Genomic DNA, 25133 nt, shown 5'->3' on the forward strand with positions numbered 1-25133 from the left:
CCTTGGACGCCACCTTGGAATCCCACATAAAGAAAGGAAATGCCCGTGTGGCATGGGTTCTGTGGAAACAGTATCTCATATGCTGTTGGATTGTCCCTTTTATGAGATAGGTAGGAAGAAGCACATAATCCCCTTCCTGCATGGAAGTGAAGGCATTACAGATAAACAGAAGGTTATATATCTTTTAAACAGCCACAACTACGAGCTGTTGGAAGCGGTGGCTAAATTTTTAAATGGTGTTATTTTAACTCGTCAGAAATTGTAAAGTTGTAAAGGCTGTTATTATCTTGCTAAGCTAATTTTAAACAATTTATATGCCATTAAAGGTATTTGAAATCGAAATCGATTCAAATTCAGCAGCAGCATACAGACACAGTGGGACAAGTCCTGGTGTTCGTGGCTGAAAGTTTACCCTTTACACTTGCTCAATGTAATTGTTATCTGAATTGGTAAATTCATTTTGCTCAACCTATGGGAGTCAAATCAATTGTTTGCCCATTTCCTCACCCCCTATCCCTTGTTCTGTGTTAGGTGCCACTCTAACAAACTCTGTGTTTTATAGTGGAGTGTTGATACTGTATGCTGTTGTGATGCCTGGGCTCTGTTGGTGGGTTTTCAATCAGGTCTGTGGAGAGGTGTATAGGAATGGCACTTTTGATGAGTCCATTTGGACTAAACTATTGATGAGACTCTGAATGGCCACTGTATCTATCTGTCTTTTATGGACAATTGTTTTATTGTTTTATCGTATTTATTGATTTATTGTATTTTGGAATGCCAATAAAGGCTATCATGATCATGAAAAAAAAATTCATTTTGCTTTGCTTTGTGGTTGAAACAAATAATGCACTACTCACTAGTTTCTCTCTGGCAGGTTTATTGGGGCAGGAACGGAGGGAAACATAGCTATTGCTTCTCCCTGTCTTTGAAAAAAAAAGAATCTTCCCAACCCACTATTAGCAGTCCTTTTTGTATCATCTGCAGAGATGAACATCCGTTTCCTAGACATCTGCCAATGCAGATGTGTGTTTTTTTCTGAGCAAAGAACTGAAGGGGTTAATCTTTTAGACAGCCCATCAGATTGTTGGATGGGGAAAGGGGGAGGAGTTTGGCAGAACATGAGGAACGCATCCTCAGCCTCATTTTGCCTTTCTTTGTAATGTGCTTTTCTCACACCCAAATGTTTAGACTTGCTTTTGTCTTTGAGTGTCCTTGGAAACAAGCAATATGAACCACGATGTTTAAAGATGAAATATTTCTCTGCATGGAATGCATATACCTCACTGAGCAGGCACTGCCAGCTGGGGGATGTAGCTCAGTGGTAGAGCGCGCGCTTCGCATGTGTGAGGTCCCGGGTTCAATCCCCGGCATCTCCATTGTTTTTGCTGTGCGTCTGTTCCTCCATGCTTCACTACGCTGTGCACTTCAGGACATACAAAACAACTGTACTTTTGCCTGCTTGTTTTCAAGCAGAGCTATAAATATTTATGATTTTTTGTGTGTATGGTACTGCAAATGCATGCTGGCCTATGGCTTTCTTCCTCATTGTAGATATAACATTTAGCATGCAATTTTTATATGAACAGCAGTTTTTCTATCCTGGAAATTATGAACTGCAGTGCAAAAAAAAAAATGACAAGTTGCATTGGCCGGGAATCGAACCCGGGCCTCCCGCGTGGCAGGCGAGAATTCTACCACTGAACCACCAATGCACACATGTTGGATAGTGTTTCCGAGTTTTCTTATGGGGAAACATTCCTAGTTATATTTCCTATTCCCAAGTTTGTTAAATGATTCATTTTAGTACTGCAAGGGAAAAGTAGCATAAACATTTAATTAAATAGGTAAATAAATTAATGGTGAAAATTGACTTTTGAGACTATACATCTAAGTTTTACATGTACCTCCCCTTAAGAAGATCTAGGACAGGGGTGGCCAGAGTCAAACGGAATAAGCTTCAGATGTTCGGGAGCCACAAGACATGAATAAATATTACACACACATTTTAATCATTACATGTATGTTTTGTTATAGACCTTTTATATAAATAGTACTAAATACACATATGTAATAATAATTATCCATGTGTATTATTTTTATTAAAATATTTTTTAATTAAAATTAAATAAAATTGCCAAAAATAATAACAAAAGGGGTAAATATAGATGTGGCTAATGATAGTTACTGCCTAGTAAAAATATTGTGAGTCTCCATCTTTCCTGTGAGTTGTTTAAAATTTCCTAAGGATGGGAGAAAGGCCTGAAAAAAAATTGTTTGATTGATGGGACAATTAGGAGGATCTCAATCTTGTGATCTTAATTCCTGAGCAGGAGCAGAAAAGAGGTCCTTCAGACACCTGAGTCCCAAGGGCTTGAATTGAGCTCTGGATCAGTAGCGAGTGCAATTGCTGCAATCACATGCTCCCAATAGCTGGGGTATAGATGAAATGAATACTGCTAAATGAATTACAGCAGTTTATTATGATAAATTCACTAAGATTCTTTTGGCTCCCAACTGAGGATAAGCAGGCAGCTTCTCTCTCCAACCCTGTTCACACATGACTGTGAACACATACACAGTCCCTCTACAACAGTGTACACCTGATGGCTTTTTATACCTGTGTCGTGCAAGTCTTGTGTTACATTCAACCAATGTGTAGCTGAACATGTGACTGATACCCCACATTTAGTCTGGTTTCATTTGTCAGTTTCTACTTGGCTCTTTTTAAAAGTATAATGCCCATAAAGGCTTCTGTCTCTCTTTTAAAAAGAAAAATATGTCTGCAAGTACATGCGGGATGAACATGCGAACAGGGCCCAAAGCAACAGCAGCAAAAATGTGTGTGTCTGGGGGCTGGGGGGACACAGTCCCTGCAAGTAATAGGAAGGGTCATGATAAAGAACTTAAATTCCCACACCCAAACCATTAGCCCAACCACGGGGTCATGGATAGCACCATTCCTGGTTGACAGACAGCTGGGGTAGGGGAGCTGTTACTGTTCCAAAATCACTGCAGTTGTTCCCAATTCAAATTCTGAGGGCTTTTTTGCCCCTAAGAACCAGACCCCCCATTTTTTCTTTTGCCTTTCTCCTACCTTTGACAATCAGAGGCAACAGGCTTTCCCTTGAAGCCCCCCTCCCTTCCCCAGAAGGGATGAGGGAATCACTTTGGTTGGTGTGGGAATCAAGTCCGTGAACATCTGGAGGGCCAGAGTTGGACACCCCTGGTTTAAATGTTTATTTACTTTTTAAAATTTCTTCATTTGTGCCCCAATTTCCTCTGCATGTGGACTCAAGGTGGGTTATAACATTACCCCCTCCTCTGTTTTACATATATAACAACCCTGCAAGGTAGGTTGGCTGAGGGTGTGTGACTTTCCCAAGGTCACCCCACAAGCTTCATGGCACAGTAAGGATTCAGACCTGAGCCTCCCAGACCTAGACCAGTACTCTAACCACTACACCATGCTATCTCTCTCAATCTATATCCCAGGTTTCTCCCAATGGAAACCCAAATAGGCTCATAATATTCTCACCCAAATTAGGGTTGTCAGCCTCCAGCTGGGGCGTGGAGTTCTTCTGCTGTTACGACTGAACTTCAGACAACAGCAATAATTATCTAGACTCTAGAGAAAATTCCTGCTTTGCAAGGTGGACTCTGTGGCATTCTACACCACTCAGATCCCTTCCCTCCCAGTCTTCAAATCCCCAGGTACCTCCCAACTCAGAGCTGGCAATCCTCCCACCAATCTATTCTACCTTCACAACAACCCTGTATGGTAGGATAAAAGCAGTGACATGGGTGGAGATGGAGTGAGAGACCTCAAATCCCCAAGTAATCCTAGCCCACAGCTAGCTATCCTTTTCCTAATCTATTTTATCTTCACAACAACTGTGTATGGTAGGTTAAATGCAGCTGTATGGGTGGAAAGGGGTGGGGGGAACCCTGAAATCCCCAGGTAACCCCAATCCGGAGCTGGCAAATGTTTTCCTAATCTATTTTATCTTCACAGACACACTGTATGGACGGTTAACAGCAGCGGGATGGAAGGTATGGCTAAGTATAGTTTAGGATTACCTGGGGATTTCAAGGCTTTCCCCCACCAATTGCAGCCACTGCTTTAACCTTCTAGCTATCCTTTTCCTAATCTATTTTATCTTCACAACAACCCTGTATGGTAGGTTAAAACAGGAGGATGGGTGGAATGGGAGGAGGAGCTCTCAAATCCCCAAAGTAACCCGAACCCAGAGCTGGCTATCCTTTTCCTAATCTATTTTATGCTCACAAAAACCGTGCACGGAAGGGTGGATTCAAGATGGGCGGAAAGGAGTTTTTTTTCCCCGCGTCTGCAGCAGAGCAGGAGCCAAAGCGGCCGCGTTTTTCAGGCTGAGAAGTAAAGCAGCTGATTGGCTGGTTCGGGTGGGAGCAGAGGACAGGCCCGTCCTTTTTCCGGCGCGCGAGCCGCTTCCGCAGAGGAAGCCCTGCCAGTTTATTGGCTCCCTTCCTCTGCCGGGCTCCGCCTCCCGCCCGAACCAGCCAACCAGCAGACGCAATCGCTCACGTGGCCTTCCCTGCGGGAGTCGCTGGGGGTAACGGGACCTGGGGTTGTCTTGACAACAGGGCAACCCACCGGCCTGGTCCAGCGGCGCACTGAGAGGGCGAGTTTGGAGCTGCATCTTCCCGAAGCCAGTTTTGCCCGCCTGCTGTGGGTAAGGTTGCCAACTCCAGGGAGGGAACGCGAGGGATTCGAGGCAGGGCCCTTGGCGGGGCAGGGTTTTCAGTAAGTTAGCAAAATCCATAAGTGATTTCTGTAGCCTGGAGGTCAGTGGTAATTCCAGGAGAGCTCCAGCTGCCACCTGGAAGCTGGCAACCGTAGCTGGTGGAAAGCGTGGTTGGCCCCTGTGACCCTCTGCCCTCCTTGCGTTTGTGAGTGCCATGAGCATGTAGCCCTTCTTCTGACTCTTCTGGGTGCAAAGCCCAGGGTGGCAGAAAGAAAGGCCTCTCCTTGCCCTTAAATTTGTTTTCCTTTTGTTAAGAGAAGCCCCCCCCCCCCTCCCTAAACAGCCGGGCCTTCCTTGAGCCAGCTCAGATCGCTCCGTAGTTCACTGATAACTTTTGAAAAATATGTTCTGTTACTTTTACTTTTAATGTAAACTTAAAAAGAAACGACAGCTTACGTGCGTCTGCATAATTCGATTTCATGCCATCGTAAATCCTAATCACGACTTTTAAAGCTTAAGAAATTATTATACAGTCTCTATGGATTACCCGTATCTATATATAGTCTTTATACACTCTAATCCAGGGGTCTGCAATCTGTGGCTCTCCAGATGTTCATGGACTACAATTCCCATCAGCCCTAATTGGCCATGCTGGCAGGGGCTGATGGGAATTGTAGTCCATGAACATCTGGAGAGCCACAGGTTGCAGACCCCTGCTCTAATTGTACCAGTCATTAATGTTTATAACGACCTAAGTCCTCAATTAGTATATTTTGAAAAAGCTTTCTATTTTATTTCAGACTGCGGAGGGTCTACTGTTCACTAAGGATGTTAGCTTTGCTGATGCTGAGTAATCTGTTAACTTCTTAGTTCTCAAATCTTGAAGCAATAAACGGACTCTGGAATGTTGATCAGCAGCGTTTATTGATAGGCATTGAAGCACCGTACTTGGCAAAGCCAGTTCTTGGGAACTTGGCTGTTGCTACCTGTTTATCCCAATGCTGATCCTCCCTCCCTGTTTCCCAAGGAATCTGTTAGTTTGGATCCGAGGTGCCCCAAGGTCGGCGACAGATAGAGAGCCACCTAGCATCCTACCCCCATGGGACAGTGGAAACAACCCTGTTTCCCATGAGACTAAAGTATCAGGGGAAAGCCTAGTTGTTTACACGGCATGTGAAGCCATAAAGCAAAGATCAAGGAAAGAATGTCCCAGAATAGCAGCGATAATATATAGCAGACTGGTTATATCTTGTAGCAGTTACATTGAGTTAGGAATGCATTTCAATCACCAGATACAATCCCCCTGACACTTGTTCATCATTCCAGAAGGTCTGGGTGGTGGTCTGCTTTCCATCTTACTGATAACGTTTTTAGAGTTTAGGTCAGTGATGGCGAACTTTTTTGAGACCGAGTGCCCAAACTGCAACCCCAAACCCACTTATTTATCACAAAGTGCCACCAAGGCAATTTAACCTGAATACTGAGGTTTTAGTTTAGAAAAATGGTTGGCTCTGAGGCGTGCGTTACTCGGGAGTAAGCTTGGTGGTAGTCGGTGGCTTTGCTTTGAAGCAACCATGCAACTCTTCAAACGTATGAATCACGACCCTAGGATTTACTCAGAAGCAAGCCCCATTGCCAGCAACCGAGCTTACTCCCAGGTAAAGGATCGCGCTTTAGTTCTTTGCATGAAAATCAGTGGGCTTTAACAGCGCTTAACAGGGTTACCTACACTGCTTCCCCAAAACTAGGTCTTAGCTTTAATGCTAATAATCAAGCCCAGCAGCCCAGGCCAGCCTAGATGTGTGTGTGTGTGAGGGGAGTGATTTTCCACCCCCCACATGATGAACTCTGTGCGTGCCCACAGAGAGGGCTCTGAGTGCCACCTCTGGCACCCGTGCCATAGGTTCGCCATCACTGGTTTAGGCAGTCTTGTCTGATTATCACTCCTGAGGGAGGAAAAGCTGACAGATGGTGATTTGTCCAGAGAAACCCACACCTGGTGGACTTCAGGGGACTTGATTCCAGGTCTGAATTCCTCAGGGTCCAAGTCAGTCACTCCAAGAGGTGGTAAATAAAGTTGCTGGCTTTGACTATATACTGGTTGCTGTGGGTTTTGTGGGCTGTGTGATTCTGGGCTGTTATTTGGGGGAGTTTTAATCCCCTGATGTGTTTTTAAAATTGTTCCGTAAGTTTGGGTTTGTAGAAAAATCACCCCCCCCCCCTTTCAGTGATCTGTCCCTAGTTCTGTTTTGTGAATGTTATTAATTATATGTAGGTGGGACTGAGACGACATTAATTATACCTATGTAGGTGAGACTGAGAAGGTTCTGAAGAACTGTGGCTCGTCCAAGGTCACCCAGGAGTGATGTAGGAGTGGGGAAACAAATCCAGTTCACCAGATATGAGTCTGCCATTCATGTGGAGGATTGGGCCATCAAACCCAGTTCACCCAAGAAGAATCCACTGCCCATGTGAAGGAGTAGGCAATCAAACACCGTTCTCTAGATTAGAGTCCACCTGCTTTTAGCCACTACACTTTGCTGCATCCTCCTTCCCTCCCAAGGTCAAATCAAGTGAAATCCAGTTTACAAGAAAGTGAGTTCTACAAAATCAGCCAGTGAGCATTATGGATGGATAACATTTGAACCTGGCACACTAAACTTGGTCCAGTATTCAATGTTGGCTTCTTTTCCAGCATTTTCTGTCATGGCTGGTCTCTTGCTTTGCCAAATGTTGTCATTTTCCTATGATTTCAATAACAAAGTTTGTTTTCATTGTTTTGAAATACCGTTCTTGCTCTTTTTATCGTCAGGATACTTTATTAACATTTCCCACCTGTGGACTAGAATCATCAAGTCTAGATTCCATGTCTTTTCTTGTAAGTAAACCCGAACAAATTAGGGTGAGTGTCTATTTACAAGATTTACTAATGAGCGTTGTGTCTTTCGTTTCCAGGTTAATTTCCTTTCCAGGGACTTGCCATTTAGGGAATGGCTTCAGCCAATAAGCTTGCCCAGTTCAAGACTTCTTTAAGAGCAGGGCAGATCTTTTCGCATAGGGTCACACCCAGTGAAATGATGCCAGTTGCCATCAAATGTGATGTGAAATGTCATGCATTTTAAACAGCTACATGTTTGTTTTGATTGCTTGGCTACACTTTTCTCATAAATACCTGGGCAAATGTTTAGCAGAAGAACTGTTGTTCAGGCCGGTTGCCCACCTATGGTGCAAAATAAGGTAAAAAAAATATTTTATTAGTTAAAATTCCCTGCCCATTTCATCCAAGAGGCTTTTTTGGGGGATCTGTTAGTGGTTAGTGGTTGTCCAAAGACGAGTATAAGCTACTGATGTTATACTCCTCTTTGAAAAACCACAGCAAGATTTATCATATTCCCCCGAAGAAACATTTTGGGTGAAACACAGATGGATTTTGACCGAGTAAGAAAAAATATTTTTGCTTCGTTTTGCACCATCGGCCTTGGCCTTATTTTTAATCTCTGGTGAGTGATATGGTCCTTTTATTTCTCCGTCCCTTTGTAAAGTCAACAGCCTGTTTGCTGCTCACAACTACTCAGCAGGATTTGGCCAACTAGAAGATAAGACTGTGTGCGTGCCTGGCCAAAGGCCACCCAATAAGCCTTCGTGACAGCACTGTAAGATTTAACATTAACAGATCATGAAAAATGAACCATCCCACTGCAGGCGATGGGATCATCCGTAAATGAAGCTGAGAGAATGAACTGAATCAAAGCCCACTATTTAAAAAAAGGGCTAGGTAAACACAAACAGGTCCAGTCCAGAGCATACTATTGCAGAGGAACCACAGCAGAAAAGACCCTGCTTCTCAGTAGCAGACCACCAAGCTCCCGCTCCAGGTGGAAGATGACACCGAGTCTGTGACAAATGTCTTCTCTGAGGGGGAGGAATTATAAGGAAGGTGGCTATCTTGTAGACTTCCAGATCCTAAGCTGTTCAAGGCTTTAAAGGTTAATATCTATATATTGAGTTGGGCCCAGGAACAAATTGCAGGCAGGTCAGTTGTCCTGGTACAGGTATAATATGTTCTAGAACAGGGGTAGGGAACCTGCGGCTCTCCAGATGTTCAGGAACTACAATTCCCATCAACCCCTACCAGCATGGCCAATTGGCCATGCTGGCAGAGGCTGATGGGAATTGTAGTTCCTGAACATCTGGAGAGCCGCAGGTTCCCTACCCCTGTTCTAGAATCTAGGAGATGCCTGTCAGCATTCTGCCTACTACATTCCCCTTTAGCTTCTGAATTGTCTTTAAGGACACTCCCATGTAAGACGCTTTACAGTAGTCTAGACTGGGTTGATCAGTTGAAGGCAGTGAAAATGTTTGAAGCCGGTCTTCCAGATCTAAATCAAGTTCTCTTCCTCACTGACTTGCAGCATTTCCCCCCTGTAAGTTAAGTGCTTAGCTCTTAGCTCTTTAACATTTGTAAGAGTTGGAAGAAATGAACAGTTTCCCTTGCAATGACTGTGATTTTTCAAAATTGTGCCCCTGGTCCATCTGCAATTAGGTGTGGCAAAAGAAAACACTTCTTCACGCAACGTGTGATTGGTGTTTGGAATATGCTGCCACAGGAGGTGGTGATGGCCACTAACCTGGATAGCTTTAAAAGGGGCTTGGACAGATTTATGGAGGAGAAGTCGATTTATGGCTACCAATCTTGATCCTCCTTGATCTCAGATTACAAATGCCTTAACAGTCCAGGTGCTCGGGAGCAACAGCCGCAGCAGGCCATTGCTTTCACATCCTGCATGTGAGCTCCCAAAGGCACCTGGTGGGCCACTGCGAGTAGCAGAGTGCTGAACTAGATGGACTCTGGTCTGATCCAGCTGGCTTGTTCTTACAGTTGAAACTGAGGCTAAAGTTGAGGTGGGGAGAATTGGGGTGGGGGGGGGGGAGAGTGATTTGGTCCTGACTTCCACTTTTGTTAACCTGTCTGCTCTGTTCACGCAATGAATGTCTGTAATAATGTTAGTGTCTGTATTAATCAAGGGATTTATAAGCAAGTAGAATTAACCCTCTCTCATCCCCTGCCTTACGTCCCTGTTCTCTGCCATTTCAGGGACACTTTTGATATGGGGGGAGGGATTACTCAGCAATAGAATGCCCCCCTCTTCCAAGTACTGTATGCAAGTGGAAGAGTGTGACTCCCCAAGTCAGTTTGGTGCTTACTTAATCTTTACATTTCACAGTAGGCCTTTTCTGAACTGAGTTTAGTTTAGCTGCTTTGGATTTGCTTGCTAAAGAGGAAGTTCATGTGAAGTAGACAGACAGGTCTTGCTGTAAACCAACAGAGAAGAAAGTAGAATTGCAGCGCCCACTCTCTTATTTTTTTGTAAATATGTATAATAGGTGCAAAATAATGATTATTTATTCCTTTCTTTCCCTATTTATGTTTCGCTGCCGCCAGGAAATTAATTCCAAATCCCCTTATATTTTTTCCTAGAGTAATGTCTGAGCTTTAAAGCAGTTTTGAAGGGCTACGTAGTCCTGGGGGAATTACTAGTGTGGAATTCCAGGTTACATTTAACAAATTAAAATTTTATTGATTTATATATATTCTTAAACCTGATGGTTTCAAGAAATGATTTACAATAAATAAAACAATAAATAAATAAATAAAACAACTTCTGCTGAGGTCACTTTCACTTTACATCTCTTAGATGTAATACTTTCAGGATTTGACTCCTTTTCTAGTCTCTCAAGGTTTCTGTTTATTTCTTTGGCAAGTCTACACTTCATATAAAGCTATAAGTTTAGCACAAACACGCCCCCCCCTCTCTCTCTCTCAGTTCAGCACAGACTCTCCACAGGCACTCTTCCAGTGACAGCCAACCAATTCTTTCTACAGCTTGCCTCTTTTTAAAGAAACACAAACAATATTTTAAATTATCACAAGAATCTTTTCCCTTGAGAATTTCTAACACAAAGTCAGGCTGTTGGCTGCTACTGTTGGGGCCGAAATGTGTGAACTGTGTTTGTTTGCTCTGTTGTAGGGGCTTGAGTCAAGTAGATCACATCAGCTTCTTTCTGAGGTAAAATAAAATCCAGTCATATCCTGTTGAAGCCTCACTTTTCCGGGTTTCTTTTCTAGCGGTGGGTGTCCGAGAAGTTCATCGTTGAGGGCCTGAGGGAGCTGGAACTGCTTGGAGGTAAGTGCAAGGGATCTCTTGAGTTAGTTGTCAGTTTATGTTTCACGGTTGCTTAGTGCTGTGAAGGTCAATCTGCAAGCTTAGTAGCACAAACAATACAATCCTGGAATTGTTCAGCTTTACCCCTGCCAGTTGAGAGGGTCTGATTTACACTGAGACTTTCTAATATATCGCTTCTCTTTCTGAAGCCTCCGTTCATTTTTGGGGAGGCTTCTGCATGCACACGGCTTAGCATATGGCATGATCCCCCTTCTCAATTAAAAATCAAGGTCAGTAAATGCACATACCCGTAGAACTCTTTGTGTTGGAGTTTGCCTTAAACCTGAGGAGCTTACCTATGTTTAACCATGTCTGTTTGCGGTCGATTACCCACTGCAGGATGTTCCCCACCCTTGCTCCGCTCTGATGCGAAAAGTCACATCAGAAGTGCTCTTGCTTTCCCCACGGAAAGCGAGAAGCACGCACGGGGCAAGAGGAAGATTGTCGGGACAAGATTTCTTGTCTCGATACACTTCCGGTCCCACCGCGCGCCACAGTGCCGGTGGGTAATTTCCCTGTATAACGATTTTCAAGAACAGCTTCTTGTGCTTCTAATAAAGAAACTTTCTTATCAGGAACCATAAGATGTAATAGTTTTTTTACTGGTTGATAGTGGTATGTGACCAGGTATATAGCGCTCCTTGCTTCTGCTGCTAAGAAAATTAGGAGAAGCTATTTAGAAAGGAGACTTCTCAGTTTCTGGTGATTGAAATCAGTTGATACTCGATTGGGAATTACCATGTGGCTCTTCAACATGGCATCTGGATCCCCCACTCTCAATCTCCCTCTCTTGCCTGACCTGCTGAGGAGAGATTAGGAATCCTAAGAAGTAAACCCTTTCCCCTCCCCTCCCTCACTCCCCTTCCCTTGCATGCCACCCTCCCCCTCTCTTGCATGCCACCCCCTACTCCCCCACTCCCTCCCCTCCCCTTCCCCTCCCTCTGCTAGGGTGTGTGGGCCGTGTCCAGATGCCGGGCTCCCTCCCTCCCCTCCCTTGCATGCCACCCCTCCCTCCCCTCCCTCCCTTTCCCTTACATGCCACCCCTCCCCCTCCCTCCACTAGGATTGGTGGGCCATGTCCAGATGGTGTGGTGAGAACAAATTATCTGCGCAGAGGTGGCCTGGTAAAATTAAAATGGTTGTAGATATGTATTTAATATTAATACTAGTAATTGCATAATATTTACCTAGTGATATGGGAGCGTGGTCATGTGACTCTTTTCAGTTGACAGTAATAGTGGAATGTGGCTCTCCCAAAAGCCACAGAGTGAGTACCACTAATCTAAATTATAGCTTTCAAAACATACACGCAGGTAGAGTTGAATGATTGATTTCTTTACTGCAGAGCAGGCTCCAGGGGACTCTCGGAGAAAAGTAAGTGACTTCCGTAGATTGTGGTATGGCCCATTGCATGGGTATTTCTTTTATTCCCTGTGGCATTCTGCCTTCCTCCCCCCCCCCCCCCCGCCTTGCTTGTTCATTTAACGTGTTCAGTTTACGTGCATGGCAACAAGGGTTTGCTTAGGAAAGTAGGTTTTGTTGTGTGTGGCATGTACGTTCATTTCAGCTTTTGGATTTTAAGATGGTTGCTCCCACTAGTCCCCAGCTTGCTAGAGTTAAAGTGTAGACAACTGGGGAAGGCAATGGAAAACCACCCCATAAATATAGTCTGCCTAATAGATATTGTGATATAATGTGACCCTGTCAGTCAGGAACAACCCAGTGCTTGCACAGGGGACTTTACCCATTAACTATTCCTATTAGTTGTACACGCTAGTTGCAGCGTTGATCATGTTGTTGTTTTTAAATTGATAACGTGCCTCTTCAGACAGGGAAATTAATAAATGAGGTGGCTTGTCAGCTGCTGAAAAGTCAAAGCAAAGCACAGCCGGTTCTTTTTTGTGTTCAAAATGGAATCTAAGGGAGTTAATTCGGGCACTTTGTCACTCCCTGGTAACCTTCCACAGAAGGGCTAGAGCGAGGAGAATCCCAGGTACCTGGCCAGCTTTCTGACCCTGAAGATGCCTACCTGCTAGTCCTCCTACTAAGCATGCTTACGTGACCCTTGCTGGTGTTGCTGTGCATGAAGTACTACTGTTTCCCCTTATGTAACTGATGTGAGTTTTGAGATGTTGCTGCCTGTGCAGGCTGGCCAGATGTCGCTGCCGCAAGCATGCAGTGCCGGATTCGCTTCGTCTGGCATTCCGTGACAGCTGTGGCCCAGAGTTATCAGAAGCCGTTGCCTGTATTTATCACACCCCACCTTGGGGGGGGGGGGGGGCAGGGAGCTACATTGTACGCCTTTTCCAGTTCTTGAACTGACCTATGGAGAAAATAGAAACAGGAATAATTCTAGAATCTACATTTTTATGCTGCTTCCTATTCCTGCCTGTGTTGTGTTCTTTTATACATCTTTCATCTCTCCAGGTTCTTGCCCTCTGTCCTGCATACAGCTGATCATTTCCAGCATAGGCTATTCTTTCTAACACAAATGAAAGCAAATAAGGTTAGAGTGCAACTGGCTCATTACGGCCTGAACAATGTCCTGAATGTGCGTGATGCTCCCTACCTGCAGAAGAAGAGGATTGGGCTGTAAGGACATGTGGATGTGTGGAGGCTGATTTACAAATAAGGAGTGTGTTTCTATTTACATAACAAGGGAGGGATGCACTTTAAGTTACAAGTTGGCTCAAAATCATGCAAAGCATAAGTGCACTAACTTTTCCTTTATATAACATGAATTTTTAAAAATCCTTTGATAGTACACGTAGGCCAATTATGCACAAAATGTTCACTGTGTGGTGGGAGCAAATGTCTGGCATGGCAAGATTTCTTGTATGGATGTATTTCCTCCAGGCCCGCTTTCACTTTCCATTCTCTCTGTGGCAAGTGAGACCACTTCTAGCACGATTTTAATTTGCTTTGCCACCAGAGTGGGACAAATTTGCCAGTGAGCCCAGCTTTGCCCTGGACATCTTCCCTCCATCCACAGCCAACCTTCTACTCCTCCACTGACATTCATACCTTCCCCCTCGCCCCCCCTCCACGTTGCCACCTGCTTCAAATCACAGAAAAGAAGCTCACTCACAGAGGTTTAGCCAAAGCATGTTGACTTCTAATTCTCATCCTATGTATCAAGATATCGATATAATAACAACAGAGAGTGCTTGGAAATAATAAGTCTTTCTGTCCTTTGGCTGTAGCTGCACAAGGAAATGTGTGTGTAGAAGGGAGGGAGGGGGAGAGAATATCAGTTCTAGGACGATCCCCTTCTTGTGGTCCTGGTCTGTGGTCCTGAGAATTGCTTTGCCTCTTTCATTTGGGGAGGGGGATTATTTTTGGAACAGTAATATTGATATAAGTGCAGTTAAAAGGGCTAAGCCAGCAGTCTTGACTCTTGCGTGTAATGAGATCTGTGCCTTTAAGGATTATTTGATGGGCGAAGTTAAGGGAACCAGGCCCGGGAGTTCTCTGTAGGAAAACTCCGTGGCAGGAGTGAGTGCCTCCTCACATGTAAACAAAGAAATCCAGTGCTGAAACCTTTACAGGTAACCTTGTCTCAAAGAAAGAAAGAAATGCGGTCATGTGTGGTGCGACGGGTGTGAATATCGCATCCTCCCACAGTTCTAAAAAGTTCAGATTCTCTGGTAGTATTAAAAAAGCTATTTTAAGCACCGCTTATGTCAGAACCTTTATTTTGTGCACTATGAAGCTTGCCGCTGTGATAAAAGAGCATTTCAGCATGGAGCCTGCTGAAGCTGACACAAAATGGCGGGAGCAATTATAGGAAAAAGGCAAGTAATGTAGATAGTCTTTGGATGAGCTAAAATGCTCTGTTATCAAAGTAGCAAGCTTAACAGTGCACCGAATAAAGGTTTTGGCATAAGGGGCACTTAAAATAGCTTTTCAAATGCCAACAGAGAATTGAGGGGGGGGGGGAATCTTGGCTGGCACTGGAACCACAGCTGTGTGAAGGGGTGGCCCTGGAATTTCCTGGAGGAAGGAATGCCTGATTGAAGGATTCTGCTGGGTTCTAAAAAGGAATGAATACCAATGGGAAAGAAGAAAGGTTAAAAATTGACAGATTCATCTATTCACAATGAAATGAAAGCAAGTATCACCTGTTCTTGGGAGGAGGTGTTATTTTTGAAGGTCCAAAGTGAAACCGACTAGCGACCCCTGAAGACATGACATATAGAGTCCACCTTATGCTGTCTTGCTGTTGGTTCTTCAGTGTTCCATGCAGAGATATAGTCTCAGTTGTGGCCCACTTCCTGCAAATAATGAGGATTGAACCCAGAATTAATGTAGAGCTGAAATAAATGTGGAAATTTAAAAAAAAAAAACCCTCTTACGGTTTTGGAAGCTTACCAAGACATCTATACCATAGAATCCAGATTCCAAAGTGCAGTGTTTAAATTCAACTTTCCCCTTTGAAATTTGGAAACATGCCAGATTTGTAATGGACATGCAGTTTGGTTCTGGTTTTTAATCGGGATTGCAAGGAGAAACTTGGAGGAGTGAGTTGTAAGTAGAGCGAGGTTGCTGTTAAAAAGCCAGTTGAGAGAGCAGTAGATATTTTTGGATACTGCTGGTGCTCTAAAGTGCTGTGGCCCTAGTCTAAGCCCTGGGCTGGAATCACTGGGCATCAGCTTGCCCTGCCAAGTGAACAAATACCCTTTGTTTACGAAAGCACTGACCAGCAGCCAGGAAGCTTGTTCTCTTGGTGATGACCTTTTAAAAGGAATTTGCTGCACTGTGTCTTCAACAGCATCATTCTTATTAAAATTTACACCTTGCCTTTCCTCTTGGCTCAAGGCGGCATACTGATTTCTAGACCAGTAGCTGATTTAATTTTCATTTCCAGCCCATTGCTGTTTGGCACCTCCAAACCACTCTAACTGCCTTTGAGGGACCCTTTCTACTTCCCTTAGGAGCAGCAGTGGCGTAGGAGGTTAAGAGCTTGTGTATCTAATCTGGAGGAACCGGGTTTGATTCCCAGCTCTGCCGCCTGAGCTGTGGAGGCTTATCTGGGGAATTCAGATTAGCCTGTACACTCCCACATACGCCAGCTGGGTGACCTTGGGCTAGTCACAGCTTCTCGGAGCCCTCTCAGCCCCACCTACCTCACAGGGTGTTTGTTGTGAGGGGGGAAGGGCAAGGAGATTGTAAGCCCCTTTGAGTCTCCTACAGGAGAGAAAGGGGGGATATAAATCCAAACTCCTCCTCTTCTTCTCCTCCTCCTCCTCTTCCTCCTTCTCCTCTTCTGAACTGGGGAGGGGGGTGTTACTGGCAACCAAGATTAAGTTAATTTATGCCATAGATTTCTTTATTGCTGTGTGTGACTGTGAAAGTTGGACAATAAAGAAAGCTGACAGGAAGAAGGTAATTTCCGTTGAAATGTGGTGTTAGAAGAGGTTGTTATAAATACTATGGACCATCCCCCGTCCCCCTAATAAGTGAGTTCTAGATCAAATCAATCCTGAAGTATCCGCAGAAGCTAAAATGGGTAAACTGGGGCTGATGTACTTTGGTCATATTTTTGGTGACGAATAAGCAGATTATAAAAATCAACTCTTGTTCTTCAGAGGCCACTGACCATAGTATCCTACCAAGCCGTATTTTAGCACTGGAACTAAGAGGCTCCACATTGCAGTGGTACAAGTCCTAATTGGAGGGAATCAGTCCCAAAAGATAGTATTGGGGGATACCTGCTCTGTCTGCCTCACGGCTGTTGACCTGTGGAGTGCTGCAAGCTTCTGTCTTATCCCCATGCTATTTAATATCTGTACGAAGTCACCTGGAGAAGTCTTCCCAAAGTATGGACTGTGCTGTCGTCAATATGTGGATGATCCCCTCTGTAGCTTTCTTTTCTACCTAATTTTGAGGATGCTGTTGATGTTCTGAACTTGTGCTTGTCATCACTAATGGGCAGGATTAGGGTGAACAAACTGAAATGTAATCCTGACAAGACAGTAGTTCTTTGAGTTAGTGAAAAGGCAGACCAGAGACTTCAGATCTCAGTCTTGGATGGGGTCATATCTGCTTTGAAAAGCCAGACTGTCAGTTTGGGAGTGCTGCTTGGCCCAGTGGTCACCTTAGAAAACCCAGTGGAGGTTGTGCCTTGGCATGTGTTTGTCCAGTTCCAACTGGTGCATCAGCTGTGTCTGTTCCTGGCTTAGTCAGCTCTAGCCAGTGATCCATGCCCATTTAGACTTAACCACTGCCACTAATTCTACTTGGGGTTATCCTTGTTCAGAAGCTGCAGCTACACCCTGTTCTACATAAAGCCCTAAATAAATTTGTAACTTCATCTGCCATTTTTTCCTGCCCCCCTCCATGTGGTCCATACTTCCCACTTGCTGTCTAGTCTGGACCAGGCTGTGATGAGTGGGGTGTGTGAAGCACATGGGGCGTGGGCGGAAGGAAATGGCGGGTGAAGTTACAATTTTAGTTAGGGCTTTATGTGTAACAGTGTATAGTGTAGAATGCTGTGACTAGACTGTTGGCCAGGCCTGCTCCCGGGAGCTTATTTCCCGGATTCTATAGCACAGTGATGGCGAACCTTGTTGAGACCGAGTGCCCAAATTGCAATCCAAACCCCACTTATTTATCGCAAAGTGCCAACCCGGCAATTTAACCTGAATGCTGAGGTTTTAGTTTAGAAAAAACCGGTTGGCTCTCTCTTCCTCCGCCCCACCTGCTCGAGTAGGGGTCAGCCTGCTCTAGGCTCCAGCAAGTCCCACATGCACTGCTCTGTGCCTCTCTAGCATCTCTGCCTCCTCTGCGCCCCCTCCCACCTCGGGCAGCAGCCACCCGGAGCACAGGCACCAGGCCCTCCAGCCAAGTCTTCCCTGCTCACCGTGGTGCATGCACGTCATGCTCAGTGGCCCAGGCCAGCCTAGATGTGTGTGTGTGGGGGGGGGGGTGATTTTCCACCCCCCCACATGACACTCTGTGTGCGTGTGCCCACAGAGAGGGCTCCAAGTGCCACCTCTGGCACCCGTGCCATAGGTTCGCCATCACTGCTATAGCAATTGCACTCCAAAGCTGCTCTCAAGCCCAATTCAAGGTGCATGCTTTTGTCCTGTCAAGCACTGGATGTTTAGCTCCATACATCAAGCTCATGTCTGGAAGGATTCCCTGATTGTGCTCTGCCAAGGATAAGAGCTCCTTCCGTCTTCATTTTGCAAGTCTTGCAAGTTTATCGTTTAATTTGTTGGTCCATTTGGAGGATTATATGGACCGTACAATTTGGCCGTTGTAGACTCATTTACCGTGAAATATATGAGTGAACTGCAATGAATTGCTTAGGTGTTACTTTTTCAATGAACTTTTCATTCCATCACTGCGTATCTTGACATAGACGTGTATGTCGTTCATTTCACTTTGTACATTTAGGACAGTAGTCCGTTTGACTGTATTTGTAATTTTACTTTATAAAATTGAATGATACATATACAATAGGCGTTGCCATTGATAAAATGTTGTAAAAATTGGCTACAGCCCGGTGTGTAAGATGTTGTGGTTGGTTGCCTGATTGTCACATTACACACATTCCTTTTTCTTTAACTATAGCAATTACACTCCAAAGCCGCTCTCAAGCCCAATTCAAGGTGCATGTTTTTGTCCTTTAAGGCCCTGTGTCCTTTTGTCCTTTAAAGCCCTATGTGGCTGGGGACCATGGGATCTGAAGAACATTCTTCTCCCATGCCTTTCTGCCTGGGAATTAATATTGAAGAGAGATCCTTTCCTAGCTGTTCTGCAGATTTAAGATGCTCATTTGGGGGGGCACACAGACAGCCCCACGATTATAGATCAACCTCCCCAGGAAGGTGCGCCTGACCCCCCTCATCTCCAATCTCCAGGAGGCAGTTAAAGACAGTTTTAGGACTGAGTTTGTTTGATTTCGTTTTTATAATTGGCAGTCCTGGCAGGAGTTTTTAAATTGTGAATTGTCGTGCATCTTATCGTTGTCATTTTCATGGCATTTTGGTAACGTTTTCGTTCTTTTGTAAACTGCCTTTAGTTCTGCAAGGCAGAAAAGTGCATAATGTTTTCTATCAAGAAGCAAATAAATAAAGACAGCAGCAAATTTGTTTTAAGTTTAAAGAATCCTTTTCCTTTTATTAACATAGTACCATTTCCAGTTAGTCTAGAACCCTATAGTTATAAGTAATTTTTGTGGGGGATGTGCCTTTGTAGGAGAGAAGGAGGCATGGTATAGTTCAATCTTATCCGATCTTGGAAACTAAGGAGGGCTTTATGTGGAACTTGGAAGGAAGACCGCCAAAGAAGGCAATATCAAACACCTCTGCTTCTTACTTGCCTTGAAAGCCCCATGAAATGGCTGGAACTTGATGGAATTTATCACGCAAACATGTGCCTCTGTGACTGTTTAGTAGAAAATAAAAGCTGACTGTTAAATCCAGCCACAGTTGTGCTTTCTATTTCAGTATTTTTATTCCTCTTTTCTCCCCATTAAGATTCCAATGTGGCTTCCAAACTGTGTAATTTGAACATACAATTTAAATATGCACATAACAAATGAATGATACAGCTCATCATGTTCTGGGCCGGCTCATCAGGTTTGTGTCTTTCACCATGCCCGGGCTTAATGTTTACAAATAGAAGAGGAACAGAAGCTCAACCCACCGCTTATTCCGCTTCCGTAAGGATGATCTCCACCCTCGCTAGCCACCCTGGGAACATGTTCTGCTAGAAACACGTGCAGAGACTGCTATTTTGCAGCTGTTTAAATCAAGGCCTACAGCTGACGCTCTTCTGTACAGAAATTTCGGAAGGCAGTGATCTCAGGTGGACAAAAACTTCCTTAAGCAACTGCGTCCTGCCACTTTCAGCATCTGTGAGACTTTCCTGGGCAAAAGTTTCTCCTGACCTCACTGCTTCTTTGTCTGTTGTTTGATTTCATTCTTTCTTTTGTGCTTTTCCAGACTAATGAAGCAAGCTGTGAGTCGATTGCACACTTGGCCAGAAGAGACATCATGAACAGTTATTTGCCAGATAGCAGCCTCTATGAGTTATTAACAGTAATAGGTAAGTTTTCCACTCCAGGAAAGGCATTTTCACAAAGTATGGATCTCTGTATTGCTTTACTAACTTTGTTTTCTGGATTGAAGAATAATGTTCTTTCTTGATAGTTAAAGAAGCAGATTAATAACTTGGGGAAGCTGCTGGACCCAGGTCTCCTGTTGCATAAGCAGGTGCCGGTACTGGCTAGGACAGTGGTAACGAACCTTTGGCACTCCAGATGTTATGGACTACAATTCCCATCAGCCCCTGCCAGCATGGCCAATTGACCATGCTGGCAGGGGCTGATGGGAATTAATAATCCATAGATATGAGTGCCAAAGGTTCGGCCACCAATGGGAGCTAGGAGCTTGGTACTATTTTCCCCACTGATCCCATGTAATACTTTCATGTGTAACCTCTGTGAAGACACCTCTTTGTAGTGTTCTGAGGTAATGTATGTTGCGTTGCCTCTTTGCCTTCCTTATTTTCACTACTACCAAATGCTCTCACCTTAAAATTCACAGTTGGACCTACACAACAGGATGGCTTTGTTGTGTATGGTGGAAAGACAGAACGGTCAGCGTGTTGGGTTGCCTGTGAGGTAAAAGGCAGTTGGAGGTGGGGTGGCTGTGAGGTAATTGTTTTTCTTCAACATAAGAGTTTATTTATTATAACAGTGTAGCAGTTTTTGTATAGCTGAAAAACTTAATTGGATTCAGATATGCATAATGATAGACCTGACCTCAAAGGTTTATTATTTCACATGCCACTTAGGCCAATAACTTCCACAGATTGTAACCTCCCAGCTTGCTACCTGGGCTAGTAATTTCCACACGGAATTAATTCTTCATTTGCCGCTTAAGCTAATGACTTTTGCCCACAACACAGATTTCTCTCGCCACTCGTACGCCGCTTACTCATGAAACTCCTTCTGTCTATCCGTCTGTCTCACAGCCTGTCTGTCTGTCTGCGCACACTTTCCGATGCTGTTCTCCGCCCGTCTTTCCGCCGCTTCCTAGCATCATTTTTCAGTTGGAGCTGATGGTCTTGACTGAGTCCTGTGCATGTGAGAATTAAAGGCTATGTATTGGTTGTTAGAAGGCAATACGGTTTGCCCTTGAACATTCAGCAGACCCACTGGGTGACTTATTCAATTCCGAACTGAAGGTACAGCGGCACGACTCACAGGAAGATCAGGACTCCACAAAATCATTCTTGGACTGTCCATATGCATTCAGTGCCAGTTGCCAAAAGGAAGCTGCCGTAGATAGCTAAGCATTAGACACAAAGGTCTAATATTCATGAGAGCCTTTTAAGAGAACTCCTGTTGTTGTATATGCCTTGTTGTGTTCCCTTGACAGTCGTGTTATTTGGTAGTTACTGCTTCAATCTCTCTGACAGGCCTTTCAAGAAACCAAAGTAGGGTTGGCCACCCAAGGCTGGCAACCAGCAGGAGACCTAGTGCCCCTGGGGATGGCTTTCCAGTGGCACTGTGATGTCATGGGTAATATAGCGATACCCCTCCCAGTGTGAACTGGTGTTATGGTAGGAAGGGGGAAATGGTGCCTTCCCTTGCCGGGAACCTTCTTTAGACTAAGATTTCCCTGAAAAGTGACCTCGTAACCAGTCACCACCACTCAAAACCTCCTGAGATCTTCTAGATCAAGGGTGTCCAACTCTGCCTCTCCAGATGTTCATGGACTATGGTTCCCACCAGCCCTAGGAATGGATTTCCTGGACCCAGTGCTAGAGATTTTATCCTCTGAAGTTTCTGTCTGCAGCGGCGCTAATGATTGCAACCTCCAGATTGAAAATAGGAATTCAGCCTTTCCTAAAGCTTGTTTATGATGATAATGGTGTTCCTTCAAGTTGCAACCAACTCATGGCAACTCAGGACCATGGGGTTTTTGAGACAGGAATTTTCAGTCTGTTTCTCTGCTTGAAAAGAAGCTGATGACTGCCCTGAAGCTCCTCTTCACTAAATATTGCAAAGGCAATCGAGTACGTCTGGACTTTGTCCCACAGTGCTGGGCAGCAGTCAGGAAGCTGCTTTTGAGAGAACCATGTAAACAGGGCACAGAAATTAAGTAATAAAGATGCCTTTGCTGGCTCTTTGCCTTGCCCCCCAACCCGCCGCCACCACAGAGGCAGAGTGAGGGGAAACTGCGCCCAGAGTGTGCGCATGCCCTGTGACCCTGCTGTGGCAATACCCCCGCCTCGCCTGTGCCACAGTCCGGCCAAGCCTCTGTCACTGCTCCACCCAGGCGTTGTGCCCCCCCTGTTGGTGCTGTGCTACCAGCTACACAATGAGGAGAGTGCTGCTGCTTTTCCTTTAAAATCTTTAAGAACATAAGAAAGAGCCTGCTGGATCAGACCGGAGTCCATCTAGTCCAGCTCTGCTGCTACAGTGTGGTTACCAGGTGCCTTTGAGAGCTCACAGTACGGGATGTGAGAAGTAGCCTTCTCTGCTACTGCTGCTCCTGAGCACCCTAGTCTGCTACTAAGGCATTTGCAACCCTCCAGATCAAGGAGGGACTCCAAGATTAATGTGTATTGTCCGAGAAGGTTTTCCGGCGGAATCGCGGGCTTTGTCTGGTTTCCGGGCTGTATGTTCTAGCAGCATTCTCTCCTGACGTTTCGCCTGCATCTGTGGCTGGCATCTTCATCCTCTGAGGATGCCAGCCACAGATGCAGGCAAAATGTCAGGAGAGAATGCTGCTAGAATACGGCCATACAGCACGGAAACCACACAGCACCCCAGGATCAAGATTGGTAGCCAAAGATTGACTTCTCCATAAAATCTATACAAGCCCCTTTTAGAGCTATCCAGGTTGGTGGCCATCACCACCTCCTGTGGCAGCATATTCCAAACACTCAATCTTGCGTTGCGTGGAAGAAATATTTCCTTTTATTAGTCCTAATTCTTCCCCAGCATTTTTTTCAATGTATTGCCCTCCTGGTTCTAGTGTTGTGAAGAAGAGAAGCATTTTCTCTCTGTCAACATTTTCTACTCCATGCATAATTTTATAACTTCAATCATATCCCCCCTCAGACATCTCCTCTCCAAACTAAAGAGTCCCAAATGCTGCAGCCTCTCCTCATTAGGAAGGTACTCCAATCCCTCAGTCATCCTCATTGCCTTTCTCTGCGCTTTTTTTTTCTATCTTTTTGATATCCTTTTTGAGATGTGGCGACCAGAACTGAACACAGTACTCCCAAGTGTGAGGTTAGCACCGCGATGGCTTTATATAAGGGCATGACAAATCTTTGTAGTTTTATTATCAATTTCCTTTCTTAATTATCCCCAGCATAGAGTTTGCCTTTTTCACAGCTGCCATGCATTGAGTTGACATTCCCATGGAACTAAGACACCCAAATCCCTTTCCTGGTCTGTGACTGATAGCACTGACCCCTGTAGATATTGTGTAATGGATTCTTTTGGGTTCCCTATGTTGCATCACTTCTGCACATTTTGCTACATTGAACTGCATTTTGCCATTTCTCTTAGCCCATCACTCACCTAATTTATAAAGGTCCACTTGAAGCCTCCTTTTCACAATCCTTTGCAGTTCTCACCATCCACATAATTTGGTATCATCTGCAAACTTGGCCACCACACTACCCACCCCTACTTCCAGGTCATTTATGAGTAGGTTAAAGAGCACTGGTCCCAAAAGCGGATCATGAGGGGACAATTCACTCCCAACATCTCTCCATTGTGAGAACTTCTTATTTACATGCACCCTTTGCTTCCCTGTTTTATAAACCAGTTTTGAATCCATAGGAGGAGTTTCCCTCTTATTCCTTTCCTAACCTGCGGAACACATTCCAGCTGAGCTTTTATTACTGTGTTTTTAAATAACCTCCAAGCATCTTGGAGAGTTTTGGCTCTCCTGATTTTCCCTTTCAGCTTCCTGCGCTCTATCCCCCTCATCTTTGAGAAATTTCCCCTTCTGAAGGCGAATGTAACTACATACTTAGTTGTCACTTGCTTGTATGCAGAGATACCAAATCTGACTGCATTGTGGTCGCTGTTCCCTATCTGCTCAACAACACTGACTTCCTGTACCAGGTCCCACATTATCTTTTCTGTGGGATTCTTTGCCTCCCCCCACTCCAGGCTACATGCCAGGCTTTTCTTTTAAAACTCACCCATCACCAGGATGGAAGAGCAAGACCTTTTCCCCACCAGCAGGCCCAGGAATCCCTGCATTGCCCACCTCAAAAGTCCTCAGCATCCCCCTACTGCCCCCAAACTTTTCACACACACCCTTGATGTTTCCACCGCTTCCAGGTGGGAACCCCTAATCTAAAGGGTCCCAAACATCTACTTAACACAATAGTTCATGTCATAGTTGAATAACTATAACTCATTCTACCCTACTTCACAGGGTTGTTGTAAGGATAAAATGGAGGTGAGGTGAATGATGGACACCACTTTGGGTTCCAGTTGGGGAAAAGGGCAGAATATAAATTGAGTAAAAAATATAAATAAATTATGTTCCCTTGAGTGAGCTGGTGCAGAATAGTGATTTCTAACTGCAGAAGATCAATAAAATCAAGGGTGCTTTTTTTTAGGAGCGATGTATGATAGAAATCAGAAAGGATTTGTTTGTAATCTGTGTCAGATTTTTGAAAACAGAAAATATTTATAATTCAGATATATACGGCCAACAGCTGAAAACCAATACGCAAAGTGTATGCTGTTAAAAGACCACGTTGTGGAAAAGCAATCAAAGAATTCATGATGTTATTGAAGTTCTTCAGTGTTATTGAACCAATGGCTCTTATCTTTCCAGGGAAGGGCTTTGAGGATCTAATGACTGTGAATCTAGCACGCCATAAACCTTCAGGAGAATTTGTCACCGTTCGGAGGATCAACTTAGAGGCCTGCACAAATGAAATGGTGGCATTTTTGCAGGTAGGGTGAGCAGTCTTGTGTAGAGGCAGCTTGGCTTGTTGGAGAGAGCAAGATCTTGGTGGTCAATGCATGGCATTTGGTGACCCTGAAATTCTGTAAAACTGAGAAACGAACAAGTCAAAAGAACCTGTAGCTATTTCAGTGATGGCTTTATAAAACCATTAAGCTGGGAGGGGTCCAGTGGTCAGCCCCTCTCTACATTCACTATAGGCAAAGCCTGTCTTAAGAACCACC

The 25133-nt window shown here is 44.6% G+C and overlaps 1 protein-coding gene and 2 non-coding genes across 3 annotated transcripts in view; 2 read left to right on the top strand and 1 right to left on the bottom strand.

The window, feature by feature from the left end:
- The first annotated feature begins 1304 nt into the window (after positions 1 to 1304).
- On the top strand, positions 1305 to 1376 carry TRNAA-CGC. The gene has a single exon. It is a non-coding gene; the product is annotated as a tRNA-Ala (tRNA).
- Positions 1377 to 1641: 265 nt separating this feature from the next.
- On the bottom strand, positions 1642 to 1712 carry TRNAG-GCC. The gene has a single exon. It is a non-coding gene; the product is annotated as a tRNA-Gly (tRNA).
- Positions 1713 to 4578: 2866 nt separating this feature from the next.
- STRADA (STE20 related adaptor alpha) overlaps positions 4579 to 25133 on the top strand; it is a 32704-nt gene continuing 12149 nt past the window's right edge. The window contains exons 1-6 of the mRNA XM_048510697.1: positions 4579 to 4709; positions 7534 to 7623; positions 10849 to 10906; positions 12291 to 12319; positions 19900 to 20002; positions 24778 to 24899. Coding sequence (XP_048366654.1) covers positions 7588 to 7623; positions 10849 to 10906; positions 12291 to 12319; positions 19900 to 20002; positions 24778 to 24899 — 348 coding nt within the window. The 5' untranslated portion in view covers positions 4579 to 4709; positions 7534 to 7587. The remainder of the gene's footprint in view (positions 4710 to 7533; positions 7624 to 10848; positions 10907 to 12290; positions 12320 to 19899; positions 20003 to 24777; positions 24900 to 25133) is intronic.

Source organism: Sphaerodactylus townsendi, linkage group LG11 (genome assembly GCF_021028975.2).
Source record: "Sphaerodactylus townsendi isolate TG3544 linkage group LG11, MPM_Stown_v2.3, whole genome shotgun sequence".
NCBI classification, from domain to species: domain Eukaryota; kingdom Metazoa; phylum Chordata; class Lepidosauria; order Squamata; family Sphaerodactylidae; genus Sphaerodactylus; species Sphaerodactylus townsendi.